General features: G+C 42.1%; 1 protein-coding gene across 1 annotated transcript; it reads right to left on the bottom strand.

The window, feature by feature from the left end:
• Positions 1 to 2,573: 2,573 nt before the first annotated feature.
• LOC148865053 (uncharacterized) lies at positions 2,574 to 3,936 on the bottom strand. Its single transcript, XM_088974573.1, has one exon. It carries the CDS (start codon positions 3,886 to 3,888, stop codon positions 2,713 to 2,715), a length of 1,176 nt encoding a protein of 391 aa, XP_088830699.1. The 5' UTR covers positions 3,889 to 3,936; the 3' UTR covers positions 2,574 to 2,712.
• Positions 3,937 to 16,009: the final 12,073 nt, after the last annotated feature.

Genomic DNA, 16,009 nt, shown 5'->3' with positions numbered 1-16,009 from the left:
TCTCAGAGTCACTACTGTCACTCCCACTACTATCCGAGGTGGAAGAAGTGCTGCTAGGGTCACACCAGTTGGGAAGGGCATAACACTCAGGTCTAGAGTCTAAGGTTGACATATAGAAGATGGGAGTTCTTTACCTAGTGTTTGTTCGAGGAAAGAAGGCTTAGGGAATTTGTTGTTGGTAGCCAAGGTCTCTGTGATCACAGGTAAAGACTCAAGGTTCGAGCAAATGTGAAGATTCACTCAACCAGCGTCCCTATTTAAAGGAAAGCGTACGACTTAGATCTCTTTGATCAAATGGTCGCAGACTAATTGATCTGATAGCCTGACCTAGGGAAGATGAAACGATGTCGAAGGAATGAGTCGGTTCTCCTGTTAGCTCCGGGTCAAGAACAACCCAAATCGGACACCCCTCCACACCGTTTCGGGCACAGCCTCGACCATTTAGCACCGATGCCCGTCCAAAGTATGGACCTACATCGGATGACGTAAACACCTGTACGAGGCATGACTGATGAATGCGGATGTCCCACACCTGTTCCGGCCACAGTCACGTGTTCTGAGCCCATAACGATCCTCCACTAAGATGGGGAACGGATAGAGAAGCAATCCCCACACAGTCGCCAAGGAGAGCCCTTTGTAGCCGAGGTCGATCCAGGCAACTCCATGGTACTCTATTCAGCCGAAGCCGAGGTCTCCGCACGATACGCCATCCGACCTCGACCACTATGGCCTCAAGAGTGGGGGCAAGTGATGTAGGGATACTTGGCAGGCATCGGATCGTGCCATGTGGCATCGACCAGATCAAATCTGGGCCGCATATCACCAACTGCTTCCAACCACTCCTAAGGCAAGGTTAGCTATAAAAGGGGATATTCATCTCAAAGTAAGCATATTGAGAATCCCAAGAGAATCATTCTTGGCTATTAAGGATTAAGCTATGAGCCCTTGTCTCTTGCTTGGTCCAACCCCTCTTAAGCACTCAACTAATTTGACCGTCGGGGTCTCCACCCCTAGGATAACACCCAGGGCCTTTGACGTGTGCTCTTCTCTTGTTTACACATCAAACCAGTCAGCCTCGAATACCAGTGGAATCTCCTTTTTTCCCTTGGCCTCATATTTGGCAGCAACAAAGGCAAAATGATTAAAAGATTGCAGTACAAATAATTTATTGTTGATTTAGTGTTTAATTTGTTCAAAGATAAATTGATCTCTAAGAATTTAAGGATTTTTTTTAACTAAGAGATGTGTTTGGATGTTTGATGAAACAATCACACCTCTCTTCAAAACAAAAACAAAAGTTTCATGATTAGAGGATATCACTTAAATTTTTCTTGGGTTTTCTAACAAGTACTTAAACTTCCCCTGCATTTTTTATCTTCATAAAAATCTCCTTTCATTTTCAGATAAAGACACAAACACACCCTCTCATTAATTTTCTTGATGGAAATGTTGAATAATGCTTTAAAGGTTTTCAAAACCCAATTTTTTTGCATATAAAAGACTTTATTTGGATCACATCATGATTAGGGGCCATTTGGTAACTCTATTTTGAAAGATCTTCTGGAAGCTATGACCTTGAAAAGACGACGTGAGTTTTTGCATCAAGATCTTAGCAGCTTAAAAATCGTTTGGTTAAAGTGTGTCTATTCGTGCATATTTCCGTACAAAGACGAATTGAAAAAAAAAAGGCAAAAAGCTCTATTTAGAACTTTCCAAAAATAACCTGAAATTGGCTTCTTGGGTTTTTTCAAGGCTATAGCTTTCGACGGCTAGATCTTTCCCAACTAAACAAGAAAAGACCAAAACGCGGGCTGCCAAGCTTCTAAAAAGCTGTCAGCCCAAGCGAAAAGATGCACTTAACAGAGCTCAAATTACCCAAAAAGATTATTCACTATATTTGAGTGGCTCTCATTGTTTAATTTATTAAGTGAGAAAACAAAAATCAAGTTTTGGGTTGAATTTAAACCTCTCCTAATATTGTCATTGTACATTCATAATGAAGGCATAATCATAATTTTAATGCCTTAATTAAGATGAGTGTTTTTGAAAGGTGAAGAATAAGAGCCCGTTTGGCGTATCTTTTTTGGAAGATCTTCTGGTAGCTCTGACATGTAAAAGACAAATTGAGCTTTTGCATGAAAATATGAGCAACCCGAAGCAAGGCACATGCACGTCTTTCCATGTGAGAATAAAATGCGAAAAATGCGAAAAGCTTTATATGAAGTTTCTCGAAATCAACCCAAAATGAACTTCTCACATCTTTTTGACACTCCGTCTTTTGGTGACTAGATCTTCCACAAGTCAAATAAAAATAGACCAAAAATCAAATTTCCCGACTTGTAAACAATTGAAAGACTACACAGAAAAACACGACAAACGGGCCCTAAATAATCTCCCCTTTATAATCTAGTCTAGATTAAAGTAAAGTATATGTGTAAGATGAAAGAGAACAATATTTTTATTGGTTAAGAGGGAGAATATTAACAATTAACAATATCTTATTATCTAAGCACACATTATTTGCATATTTTGATCATAGCCAAAAGTGAAATGAGAGGGAGTGAGAAAGATAGTTAAGAAAAGCAATAATTATGGTAGATAGAGAATTACATAAATAACGTCAGAAATCAGGTAATACACGTAAGGTTGCAATGCTATAACATAGAGACGTTGCTACACTTGGCATGCAATATAAGACCGGAAGAGAACTAATCATGGATGTCCTCCAATTCCTCCCCCACCACCGAAACCTCCGCCACCTCCAAAACCTCCACCAATTCCACCTCCAGATCCTCCTCCTACTCCACCACCAAAGCCACCCCCTTTGCCAAACCCCCCACCAATTCCACCTCCTGATCCTCCTCCTACACCACCACCAAAGCCACCACCTTTGCCAAATCCTCCACCAATTCCACCTCCAGAACCTCCTCCTATCCCACCACCAAAGCCACCACCTTTGCCGAAGCCACCACCTACACCGCCTCCTTTTCCAAAACCACCACCCGCACCACCTCCAATTCCACCGCCAACTCCTCCACCCTTACCAAACCCACCGCCAGCACCACCACCTTTACCAAAGCCGCCACCAATTCCACCACCCTTTCCAAAGCCACCACCGGCACCGCCACCCTTTCCAAAGCCACCACCTGCACCGCCACCCTTTCCAAAGCCACCACCAGCACCACCACCTACACCACCACCGACTCCACCTCCCTTTCCAAAGCCACCACCGACTCCACCTCCCTTTCCAAAGCCACCACCAGCACCACCACCCTTTCCAAAGCCGCCACCAGCTCCACCACCTGCTCCACCTCCAAAGCCACCACCAGCACCACCACCCTTACCGAAGCCACCACCAACTCCACCGCCCTTGCCAAAGCCGCCACCAGCTCCACCACCAGCACCGCCACCCTTACCCAAGCCACCACCAGCACCGCCACCCTTACCGAAGCCACCACCAGCTCCACCTCCAAAGCCACCACCAGCACCCCCACCCTTACCGAAGCCGCCACCAACTCCACCACCCTTGCCAAAGCCGCCACCAGCTCCACCACCTGCTCCACCTCCAAAGCCACCACCAGCTCCACCACCTGCTCCACCTCCAAAGCCACCACCAGCACCCCCACCCTTACCGAAGCCGCCACCTATTCCACCACCCTTACCAAAGCCACCACCGGCTCCACCCCCAAAACCACCACCTCCACCAAATCCACCCCCTGCTCCGCCACCAGCACCAAACCCACCACCGAATCCAGCTCCCTTGCCGCCATGAAGGAACTTCTCATCATCATTTTTCACAGTGGAAACATCTTTAGCAAGAACACTCACTACAAACACGTTAAAACACAACAGTGAGAGTAGAGCTATCCTACGAAACCCACGAGTCATATTCGAGACCTTTTTGTGATAACTCGTTGGTATAGAATTTGAATACGGAGACTGTTTATATAGAGATCGATTGTGGGTAGTAACTGCATTAAATGGTTCCAACGCCTAACAGCAACACTTCGCCGCACATAAATGCCCACATTTATCACAGCGCGTGGTGCAGTTGGCTATCTGACATTCTGACTTCCAAATGCTCCATGTCTTCTTTTTTTCTTGTTTACAGTAAACTGTGGCCAGTTCAGAAGCTTCAAAATCTCACATGGCCACTTCCTTTGGATCTTTGGTTGAGTTTCTCTTTTGATCTTCAGCTCCTACATACTGTAGGCTTTCATATATCCGTGTCTGTGCACTAGGCAATATAACTGAATGTTAACTGTAATTAAATTTGACGTTTCCATGGCTCCTAGAACCTCTAAGCTAAGGTACCACTGACTACATTGTCTGATCAATGTAGACCCAAACAATCTCCACCATAACAGTACGGTCGAGGGTCTAAAGCAAGTAGACAAGTACATATATAATCCCAATTGTTTGATATACAGACATCAGTGTTTGTCTCTACATTTATCTGGATTTCTGAATATTTGTAGGGTCGGTTTTGGGTCTGCATTTTGAGTTCTGGTCTTTACCAGTTCCAACTTCCAACCCAATTAAGACCCGACGCGAATGATTGGGTCCCTGCCTTTCAGTCCGCCCCTCCTAAGTAATCAGGCTTTCTAATGGCATTTGTCAAGTATAAATCAAAATGCCAGGCTATGGACTTATCAAGTATAATCAGGGCTTATTGGGTCAAGCCAGAGAGAAACCTGATGATCAATAATGGAGTTGGTTCTGGTCTTCTGGATTTGCCCTATAGAGTCAAGAGTACTGGGTCCGGAACAGGTCCATGGCCCGAACCATGGGCAGCCCTAGTAGATGTTCTGTACTTGGCCTTACACTACTTATATGGCAATGTAGTTGTAAACCCAATTTAGATTAATCTACAACAGTAGTGAAGGATTGGATTCTTGACATTTCTGCTTGTAAATAGTATCTATGAATGACCCTTGCCAATTGAAATGCTACAGTGGTAGGTGAAGAAAAAGAGGTCCATAAAGCAACCATTATAGGTTTGTAAGAGATCTAGATCTTTAGCTGGACACCAACAACATGAGCCTGCACATATGTGTAGATCAATCATTCATGAACTACCATGACCCCACTCAAACTACTGTAAATAAGAAGAAATCATCTATACTACTATGGGGTACTTTCTGTCCCATCTAAATCAAGGTATAATACAACTGCGGGGGAACACATGGGACATTGGACAACTGGATGAGAGAAAGATTAGGGTTTCATGTGAAAATATGGAAAAAATGTAGGGTCTTTTCCCACTTTTCCATGTGTCTGGTAGATGAAGAATTTAATGGGTTTTGAATTTTTCCCTCGTTTTAGCCACATCCCCCATATATCACCCTCATATATAGTGTTGATGGTAAAGAGAATTTATTTGTCTGAGAGGATGCACAGTTCATGATATTGCAACGAAATATATGAAGGGTCCTTGTCTTGTCCCATTTCTGAGATTGATCTGCAGTTATTACGAAGTTTTTATCTTGATATATATCAATCAAAAAAGGATTGTTTTTACAGGATTTTCCTTTACTGTTATCTTCCTTCTCTTTTCCGGCGCTAAGAGCATCTAGTGAACTATATATATGAACAACTTTGCATATTAATACTGAAGTTGAGATCTAGTGTTCTACCTTTAGAGTCACTAAGTTGAAGAGATTCTTGTCAACCCACAGTAGTAAATACTCTCCTGTCAACTAAGAAAGGGCTTACTGAAATTAAAGTTCATGGCAATATTCGAACTATTTCTAGCCCATTGATAGTTTGATACAGTAAATGGATCTTTTGGTAAACTACAGATTATAAAGATGGCCTAAAGAAGAACAGAATAAAAAAAGGAGTATGAACAGTTGACTAAATATGCTCTAATATAATGACATTTCTGTACTCGACTGTGGTCCATCATCAGCCTCTCATTAAGCTCATCAATCTCCAGACAGTATATACAGACTATCCAGTCGTCTTCATCTTTAGTGACTAGGGACAATGTGACAGCTTCCTCAACTTCATTAGGTATAAAGTCGGAGATGTAACAGCTTCACCGACTTCATTGGTTTGAGGCCAGCATCCCCTCAGCCCTTGTTGTTGTGCAATGCTGACCGGAGCTGGCCGGAGGTGGGGGGAGGGGGGGGGGTTGAGGGATTTATGCCCATATATGGTGGGGTATATGATAGTCCCTTGCCAGTTGGTCCTGGGTCATGACTCTTTTTCCTGCGTTCCCACTTGGTTTTTATTCTAAATAAAACATTAATTAATGAACATACCATACTCAGAAAATTGTAGGTTTATCATGGCTCAATCGGTCTATATTAAGAATGGTTACGATGGGGACAGGGATTTCCCATCCCCAACCCCACTCCCTGCATGCCTTGCCTTTTCTTATAATGTTAAATTCATTTTATTTTTTAATTTTGTTTCATTCCAAAAAGAAAATAAAATAGTTACAATTTACAATTCTATCAAGGTAATCCAAATATATTCAGTTATATTCAACTATAATTTTTAATATATTATCACAAATTCATTAACTAATTCATGATAAAGAAACACAAATATTCAGTTTTGGGCCTCAAAGGCCTTAAACCCATTTTTCAAAAGGCCAAATGCATATATACATACATACATGGGAATCTCTGTCCCCAACAATGAGGATGAAAATTTCCCTATCCCCATCCTAGGAGGGGGAAAATCATCCTGTCCCTGTAGGGATTGGGGAAATGGGAAAAACTGCACGTAGCAGTATCTCTAAGACAACTATTTATAATTCATGGGCAGTTTCTAAATGGTTATAAATTATAAGTGGGTAGTTTCTGAACAGTTATGAGTGGATAGTTTTTGAACAGTTATGAGTGGGCAGTTTTGAAAGTGAGAATAAAGGACATATATGCTCTCTTTATGCTTGTTGTGTACTTAGACAAGAGGTGTAAAAAATGCCAAATGAAAAATCCAGAAAAAAGAGGAATTCACTCTTTTATAGATAGTATAGATATATATGGAGACAAAGTCATGGTGCATTAAGAATGCCATACTTTACTTTATTAAGGAATAATATACTTATGCCAAAAGATTTTTGCTTTTAAACTCAAAAGATTAATGTATGGCTGCAATTTATATTAGATGTACATACCCACATATCATACATATTTATAATTTATATGATACTTATATAGGTAAATGTGCAAAAATATGGCAGATTTGAGTTGGGTTGGATTCTCCAAGGCCTCAAATCCTAACCCAGTCAAAAGGTAGTCAGATTCATATTTTTCAACCCTAATTCTAAACCTGACCTGGTGACCTTCAAACCAAGCAAACCCAACTTTTTTGGGTTTAGGTTTAGACTAATTCAGCCCAAGCTGCATCCTACAAGGTTCAAAGTATCCATACACACTATACACAAAAATGCTCTTAGATTAAAAAAATTTTAGTTTCAAGAATTGAACCAAGACATCTCTAGAAAGGGTATTAACCTTTAAAAGCAGTTGGATGTCCTCACCCCTAGAATGTAGCATGTTCAATGGGCTCAAAAACCCATAAATATCATACAATACTTATCGTATGTACAATGCAAATTTAAAAGATCACATCAGTGTGCATTGGAAACATCTCCCATACTTATCATCGGGAGTTGGAATGTGTTGTAGGGCGCACTGATGTTAATTCATAATTTAAACCTTGGTCGATCAGTTCTTTCATGCCATGATGGGATCTGCTCCTCACAAATGGGCACCTCACATGCACATCCACCGTGCATTGGGAACATCTCCCATGAATAATAATAAATAAGTACGGGAGATATTCCCGATGTATGATAGGATGTGTGTGTGAGGCGCCAGGTGTGAGGAGCAGATCCGGTCTCTTTCATGCCTAGCCTTTTAATTAAGACTTAACCCATAATCTAATTATTATTTTTAAATTGTTTATTACCTTGTCAAATCAGGAATATAATTCATTCTAATTGCAACATCCAGAAGGTCTATAAACGATTTTCCTATTTAATAAAAAGATTTGTAACACTAATTTGGTACATGGCCAACAACTCCATTAAATGGTTCGCCTTCTAATACTCTCCAGTAGTCAATACAATGAACAGATATATGATGACATCAATTTGACCAGCTGAGCTATCCGTTGGTATTTGTACCGCCGGTTGTACCTTCGGTTAATAAATGTTGCATTGACAGCTTTATAACGTTGTACCTTGGGGCCACTGTATAGTGCATACAAGGTGCAAATTTAGATCATTACAGTTTGTGTGGTTGCTTCATTCTGACTTGGGTGACCAGGTTTCTTGGGAAGAGCTTTTACTGTGTATATGCAGAGATAAGGCTGCGTTTAGAAAGCTAAAAGTGAGAGGTGAATGGGGGTGCAATATTAGAAAGCTAAAAGTGCAACATTTAAAGTGAGAGGTGCAAGTTGCAATGCCAATACAGCAAAGCATGTTCTGTATGTAGGAATTGCTCTAGAACATAAACATTCGTAGTTGTGCAAAATTATGGGGACTAGACCCAAAATGTAACATACTAATTTACTAAGGCGCCTGGCTATATCATCAAGGTTTTAAAATCCGACCTAAAAATGGAATCACTTTGGCTATCGGTTTCTGGGTCAGCCGTTAAAGCAGTCTGATTAAATTGGAAAATTAGGGTTTTATTATCCTTCTTTTATAAGAAACAACTCAAAAAGAGACGTGATTTTTGGCTAAGAAAGAAGGAAGGAAAGAGAGGAGAGATAGGGAAAAAAGAAAGAATAAGAGAAGAAGAGGAAGAGGAGGAGGAGCATCCAATGTTCACCGGTGATGGTGACAGCGACGATGATGGCGATATGACAACATAAATTGCAGCGGCAACTTTGGATCTCTCTAAGATCTCAGATTTGCATTATTTCTTCTCTCTCTGTCTCTGGGGGTCTAATCTCAGATGTGACTCTCTGTTTCTCCCCATCTATGGATCTCCTTTCATCCTATAAAAACGTAAACTGCTGCGTGGGTCAAACAAGATGGTTTGACAGCCTGAGTCAGCGGTTCTCTAATCAAATCAACGATTTCTGGCCCAGGAATAGGTTAAGGATAAAATAGAACCGATTGTCTATAGTTTTTAAGCTGAATGGTCTGACCATCCGGGTCAATAATGATTCAAAAACACTATATATCATTATTCCAATAGCACAAGCACAAACAGAGAATTCTAATTAGCTGAACTTGATAACTGTGTTAAGGGCTGTTTAACCAATAATAACGTTCCATGTCAGCCATGCATTTGATGGCCCATGTGAAGCATTATTATTGGTTAAACAACCCCTAACACAGCTATCAAGTGCAGCTAATCCAGACACACAAATAGGGTATCTCTTATCTTTATCCGACTAGGAAGCCTTTCTCCTATTCTAGCCCTATCAACCATGAGCTCACATCTCACATCCCATTTGCTTTAAATTCAAAATATCAAGTCATCTGTTTTTTCGGTTGGATCTCTAACATACTATGTATTTCAATGTTGGGTGGTTACAAGAATTTTGTGCAATAATGGTCATAGTAGATGTGAATTTACAATCCTACATAAAATAATGTTGTGGGCAAGTTGTTAAAGTTAGTCAAGTTGCATTTATTTGTTTTCTATTCAAAATCTTGATTTTTCATCGGATCAGATGGATTTGTCTGGGAGACCATCCTATATATTTGTGGTAATTTTGTATGGGAGTTTGTGTTCTAATCAAATTTGGAGTCCTTGATGAATAGGGATTCTCAATATAGGATGGGTCACTAGGGTGTTCATTATGTGGTGTAAACCGCCAAACCACACCGAACCAAATCATAAATGGCAGTTTGGTCTGGTTTAGCCTTAAAATGGCTTGCTTTGTTCTGAAAATTCCTCAAATCATAATTTTTTAGTTTGGTTTGATTTTCTAAATTTTAGAAACCAGATTAAGCTATAAATTGTATTAAATCAAATTATTAATAATTTATTTAATATTGATGTATACAATAATTTAACATTTCATAGTTTTTGTTTTAATTTTTGACTTGTAATTTGATGCCAAAAGATTTGTTTATGTTTGAGAAAGTGTGAATGCAATTTGTATAATAGTAAGTGACACTTGTAAAGATTTCAATTTGTTATTTACTAAGGCTCTCTAATTGGGTTAAACCCAATAAAATAGCCCGAACCGTATAAGAAACCAGACCACACTATAATAAAACAGTTTGATTTGATATAATTTCTATATTAAAATGATTTAGTTTGGTATAAGAATTTTTCAAACCGTAATTTACTGGTTCCGTTTGAAATCTTCTCCAAATCGGACCGTAAACACCCCTATGAATCATTGCCTTATTATGCATACGCAATTTTACTTCTCTAAAAGGAATTATGTTTTTCATGACTGATGGTGTATGAGAACTGGGTGAGGAGTCACCCTCCATCGATCAACAATGAATATGAACAGAACATGCATCAGTATGCTTAAGGGTGTCAATGGACTGGTTTTGGATTGGATTCTGATGAGGGCAGATTTGGCCCTCTAGTAAAATTATGACACGTGGCACCTCGTGACAACTAGGAAAACATCCAGCCAACAAACTTACGAAGTTGGTGACCCACCTGGGCACCTGTCTAGCCGGCCTGGCGTGACCTATGCGCGGCCTGACGCGCGCCTGCGCGGCGCACACGAACTGAACGGCGCGCGCGCGGCCTGCGCGAACTGTGCACGGCCTGCGCGACCTGGCCGACCTGGACCAGCCTAGCGCATGATCCGGCCAAGGCGCCAGCTTGACGACCTGATCTAGACACTGACCCGCCGACTGACACAGGCGCCAGCTTGACGACCTGATCTAGGCACTGTCCCACCGACTGACACAGGCGCCGACCTGACGACCTGGCCTAAACACTGACCCGCCGTCTGACGCAGGCACCCCTCTAACAACCCGGCCCAGGCGCCGACCTGGCTGCCTGACACAAGCGCCAGCCTGACAACCTCGAGGAGTTCACCACCGTACCCCAGTTCTGACCGGATGCGACGAGTCTTACCGTGTGGAGGCTTTTCACCCACCTAACCCGTGAAGACTCCGGTATATAAAGACTTCACCCCCCAAAGGGGAAGGGGGGAAAGGGAAAGGGAAGTAACCCTGCTCTCTAGCTCTCTCATATTATCTTCAAAGCTCTCTACAATAAGAGTGCTAACTTAAGCATCGGAGAGCCCCCATTGGGAAAGTACCCCCGGGACCTCTGATTCAGTTCTCGCAGGTCCTTCAGCTCCCGCCGCCTACAAAGAGGAGGAAAAGATGCAGTTCTCAGAAGTCCCTCAGCTTCCCCCACCTACAAGGAGGAAGAGATGGAGTTCTCGGAGGTCCCTCAACTCCCGCCACCTACAAGGAGGAAGAAGAGATGGAGTTCTTGCAGGTCTCTCAGCTCCCGCCACCTACAAAGAGGAGGAAAAGATGAATTTCTCACAGGTCCCTCATCTCTCGCCACCTACAAAGGAAAGAAGACCGCCTCATGCTGAGGGCAGTCGGATTGCGCCGCACCAGGGAGCTCCAACATTCTCTAAGGCATCGACCGCCTAGTAGGGAGTTCGCCCCCGGGAGTTCGCCACCAGGGAGTTCGCCACCAGGGAGTTCGCCACCAGGCAGTTCGCCACCAAAGCAGTTCGCCACCAGGGAGTTCGCCACAAGGCAGTTCGCCCCCAGGCAGTTCGCCACCAAGGCTTCGCCCCCAGGCAGTTCGCCACCAGGGAGTTCGCCTCCAGGTAGTTCGCCCCCAGGCAGTTCGCCCCCAAGCAGTTCGCCACCAGGGAGTTCGCCCCTAGGCAGTTCGCCACCAAGGCAGTTCACCCCCAGGCAGTTCGCCACCAGGGAGTTCGCCACCAGGCAGTTCGCCACCAGGCAGTTCGCCCCCAGGCAGTTCGCCACCAGGGAGTTCACCCCCAGGCAGTTCTCCCCCAGGGAGTTCGCCACCAGGGAGTTCGCCCCCAAGCAGTTCGCCACCAGGGAGTTAGCCTCCAAGGCAGTTCGCCACCAGGGAGTTCGCCCCCAGGCAGTTCGCCACCAAGGAAGTTCGCCACCAAGGCAGTTCGCCACCAGGGAGTTCGCCACCAGGAAGTTCGCCCCCAGGCAGTTCGCCACCAGGGAGTTCGCCCCCAGGCAGTTCGCCCCCAGGCAGTTCGCCACCAGGGAGTTCGCCCCAAGGCAGTTCGCCCCCAGGCAGTTCGCCACCAGGGAGTTAGCCTCCAAGGCAGTTCGCCCCCAGGCAGTTCGCCACCAGAGAGTTCGCCACCGGGTAGTTCGCCCCCAAGCAGTTCGCCACCAAGGCAGTTCGCCCCCAGGTAGTTCGCCACCAGGAAGTTCGCCACCAGGCAGTTCGCCACCAAGTAGCTCGTCACTAAGGTACGCCGCCACCGGGTCGAATAACGAGGTACTTTGCCAAAAAATTTTACATCACAAAACATTGGTACGTGGCCGAAAACAGTTACATCAGATTTCGTTCAGTCCAAAATCAATTTGGATGGATTGAACGGACCAACAAGACATTAGATTGGACCAATTCAGTCCAAAATATTTATTAGATTGGATTAAGCCAATATCTAATCCATTGATATAAGATAAGAATATATGTATCAATAGACTACGTTTGAATTAAAACCAATTTAAATCAAAATGAATTTAAACAGATTAAATGGTCTAAATATTGAATTAGACCAATCTACATTGATCCAAAAAATTTATTAGATTGAATTGGACCTGATCCATTTATAATGGAGTCACATTGGACTGGATCGGATTGGACCAAATCCAGTCCAATTGACACCCCTAAGTCTGCTTAACAATAATTAGCATGCAATAGTGCAACCAAGTATTATAAATATCTGGGCAGAGGCTAGACTTCTGAATGGGTGAGCAGGGAACATAAGAAATGAATTTTCAATTAAAAAGGGGATGTCCCATGAGACGAAATGTCCTTATAAGGACTTCCACGTAGCATCTCTGCATTTAGCAGTTAGGTAGAAGTGGAAATTAGTTGGCAGAAAGTATTCCTTTCTGAAGCAAAGTCTGCTATTATTTTAAATGCTTTAAATCAATCAAACAACAATTAATGACCTACACCAACATCATTTGAGTATGAGGTCCCAGTGTCCCATGGAAACAACCTAATTTAACTGCAGTTTTCACTTTTTTTGATTGCAGCACAGAAGCAGATCCAACTGATGCGTTTTACAGGATCTATGGTAGTAACAATTAATAATACCCTAGTATTAGCTAGTTGTTCCTTAAGGGGACAGCTGGAGTTTCCTGTTTCACATTGAACTGAATTGCAGTGTTTTAAAAAATGATTTGGAAATGAAACCATTTTGGCCACTGGTTTTTGGGTTGATGGTTCGACCGTTCGATTTGAATGGATGACTTGTTTTGATAATAAAAATTAAAAAAATTAAAAATAAAAAAATGGTCAAAAATCATTGAACGAATCGATAGGTCGATGGTTCAACTGCTTAGATTAATGAATCATTGACAGATTCAACAGTTTTTAAACAAGGACCGGGTTTGGAATAAAACGAAATCGATTGCTTGAACGATTCCCAGGCCGAACGGTCTAACTGTCCAGGTAAACGACGATTCAAAAACCATGATGAATTATTTACTATTGTGTTTGCCTGCTTGGTGAGAAAGTCGTTAAATATATAGGTTGAGAGCTTTTTTATGGTTGAATGACATTTTGGGTTGAGTACCATACATCTAATCTAAATATTAATTTCATGGTGCCCTTGTATTGAAAAACTGTGTTTGTTTTTCTAAGGTTAAAACGGGTGGATTGTTATTTTTTTTCACAAATTTATGATCAATTGATCAAGATGCAAAACATTGTATCAATAGGAGCCATATTACTTGTTGTAATTAATGGTAAAATCTGTTGGCCGGGCTGGCAAATATGAGAAAACGGATTTTTGTATGAAGACGACCACTCTGTTAAAAAAATTGACAAATAATGTACCCTTCCCAAGACCTCAGATAACTGGAACCAAGGGCAATGGCCTTTTACATGAAACATTATTATCATATCTCTAGGACGAATTCTATCAATCAGACTGTTTTGGTCTGAGGATAGTCTCTAACTCTCTATTGCCACCATGACTTAATATTTTATTATATGACATTGTTTTATCCACTAAAAAATAAATCATTTAAGTCTTCAGTCATTATCGAATGGCCATGGCTAGAATTATTGGATTGGAATATCTTAACCGAGGTCATAGGCTAATGCAATGGAGCCTTTCCTATCAACCTCACATACCTAAAACCTTAATTAAACAATTTTAGCCCATGAGAACTACATGCAAGTTTCAATGGACTAAGTCTGGCCAATTTGAACAAATAGGATGGTCCACATGGTCCACATATTGAACTGGACCATTCTAAAATGGTCCAAATTAAGTATTCATTGGATTAGGTTGGACCTGGTCCATCTGTAAGTATATGTAGATCACTATTACAGAATTTGCCATAAGGATAATAGCGACACAAAGGCAACCACTATAGTACCCATGGCTAGACTTGTTCATGGGCCGGGTGGCCCAATGGGCCGGCCCGGCCCCCGAATGGGCTTGAACAGGTATATGGGCCCGTGGGCTTAACATTAGGCCAAAAAGCCCGGCCTGCAATAAATTCGAGCCGGGCTCGGAATTTTGCAAAATAGCCCAACCCGGCCTTATCTATAATTAAACCTAAAAACCCTAGTCGGATACCCCTCTTTTTTTCACCTCTTTCCCTTATTTTTAGAGTCGAACCCTTCTTCTCCACATCCTTTTTTCCTTCTTTATATTCTTTTTTTAATGTAAATAAGTTTTGAATTTATATTCTTTTTTAATATAAATAAATTCTAATTTATATTGATTATTGAATAGGGAAAAATTCTAATTTTTTATTAGGTCGGGCTTCGGGCTCAGGCTCGGGCTTCAGGATTTTTATTAGGGCCGGGCTCGGGCCCAAGTTTTAGGCCCATTAGTCGGGCCGGGCTCGGGCTCGGGCCTAACATATTTCCATTAATGAAGAGTAAAAGCTCAGCCTGAGCCCGACCTGGCCCAGCCCATGAACAGGTCTACCCATGACGAAGTGTCCATCGCCAAAGACAGTGCAACCACACTGCCAGCAATTGAAATCGCAGGGCCCCATTGAAGGAAGGTGAGAATCCATTATATGGATGGCCGAATCTTGTTGGATGGTTGGACAAAATTAAAAAAAAAAATTCTTTCAACCTTTTGGGAATCGTATTCTCAGTTTTAGAAAAACTACATTTTTCTAGGATCGATTTTGTACTAAAATTCGATCAGATTTGAAACCAAACAAGAGGGAGATGTATACCTGATACAAGTTCCACAAATGTAGCTTCCAAAGTGGTAGTTCACACCCAAATCAAATCCCAAAACCAGCTTCCACTGAAAAATGGTGCAACTTGAAGTGAAGCTGGTTCAACAACGCAGTTTTCAGCAAAACTGCAATCTAATGCCTTGGATTGAACTGGGGAGGTGAACACAAATTTTCTCTGTATTTTTCTTGCAAAAATCAGAGAGAGAACTGATCAAGATCAGTCCCAAAAACTGAGATCGAACTCGGGTTTCTTGGGTGGCAAGAAGAGAAGAGAAAGCTAAAAGAAAAGTTATTTGGAACAGTTCAATCTCTCCTTCTTTTAACCTTTAAGCAACACCACTCCTAATCAAATTAGGAGGTTTGATCCAAATCTTTATTTGGATCTGGACTCTATCATAAGATAGGTTTTATCCTCTTAAGAGAATGGGTGTTCCATACCCATATCCAAACTCATATTCGCCCATGTCACATGATAGCTTAAACAGTCATATGACATCTTGATTAATCATATTAATCATGGGGTAGGCCCATTAACTAAGTGGCTCACGACCCAAGAGTGTTGCTGGCTTGTTTAGGGGAAATGCTCTTCCCTACTATTTATAGGTCCCCAACACTCCATATCAAAATAGGATCAACGGCATGGATCAGATGTTT

Source organism: Nelumbo lutea, chromosome 3, assembly GCF_056320005.1.
Source record: "Nelumbo lutea isolate HS-2025 chromosome 3, American lotus-T2T, whole genome shotgun sequence".
NCBI lineage: Eukaryota > Viridiplantae > Streptophyta > Magnoliopsida > Proteales > Nelumbonaceae > Nelumbo > Nelumbo lutea.
The sequence above is the reverse complement of the archived record's forward strand: the minus strand, read 5'-3'. Positions and strand labels throughout refer to the sequence as shown.

Excerpts from the sequence above, each read along its gene's own strand:
- LOC148865053 (XM_088974573.1), bottom strand. The coding sequence starts at position 3,888 with ATGACTCGTGGGTTTCGTAGGATAGCTCTACTCTCACTGTTGTGTTTT.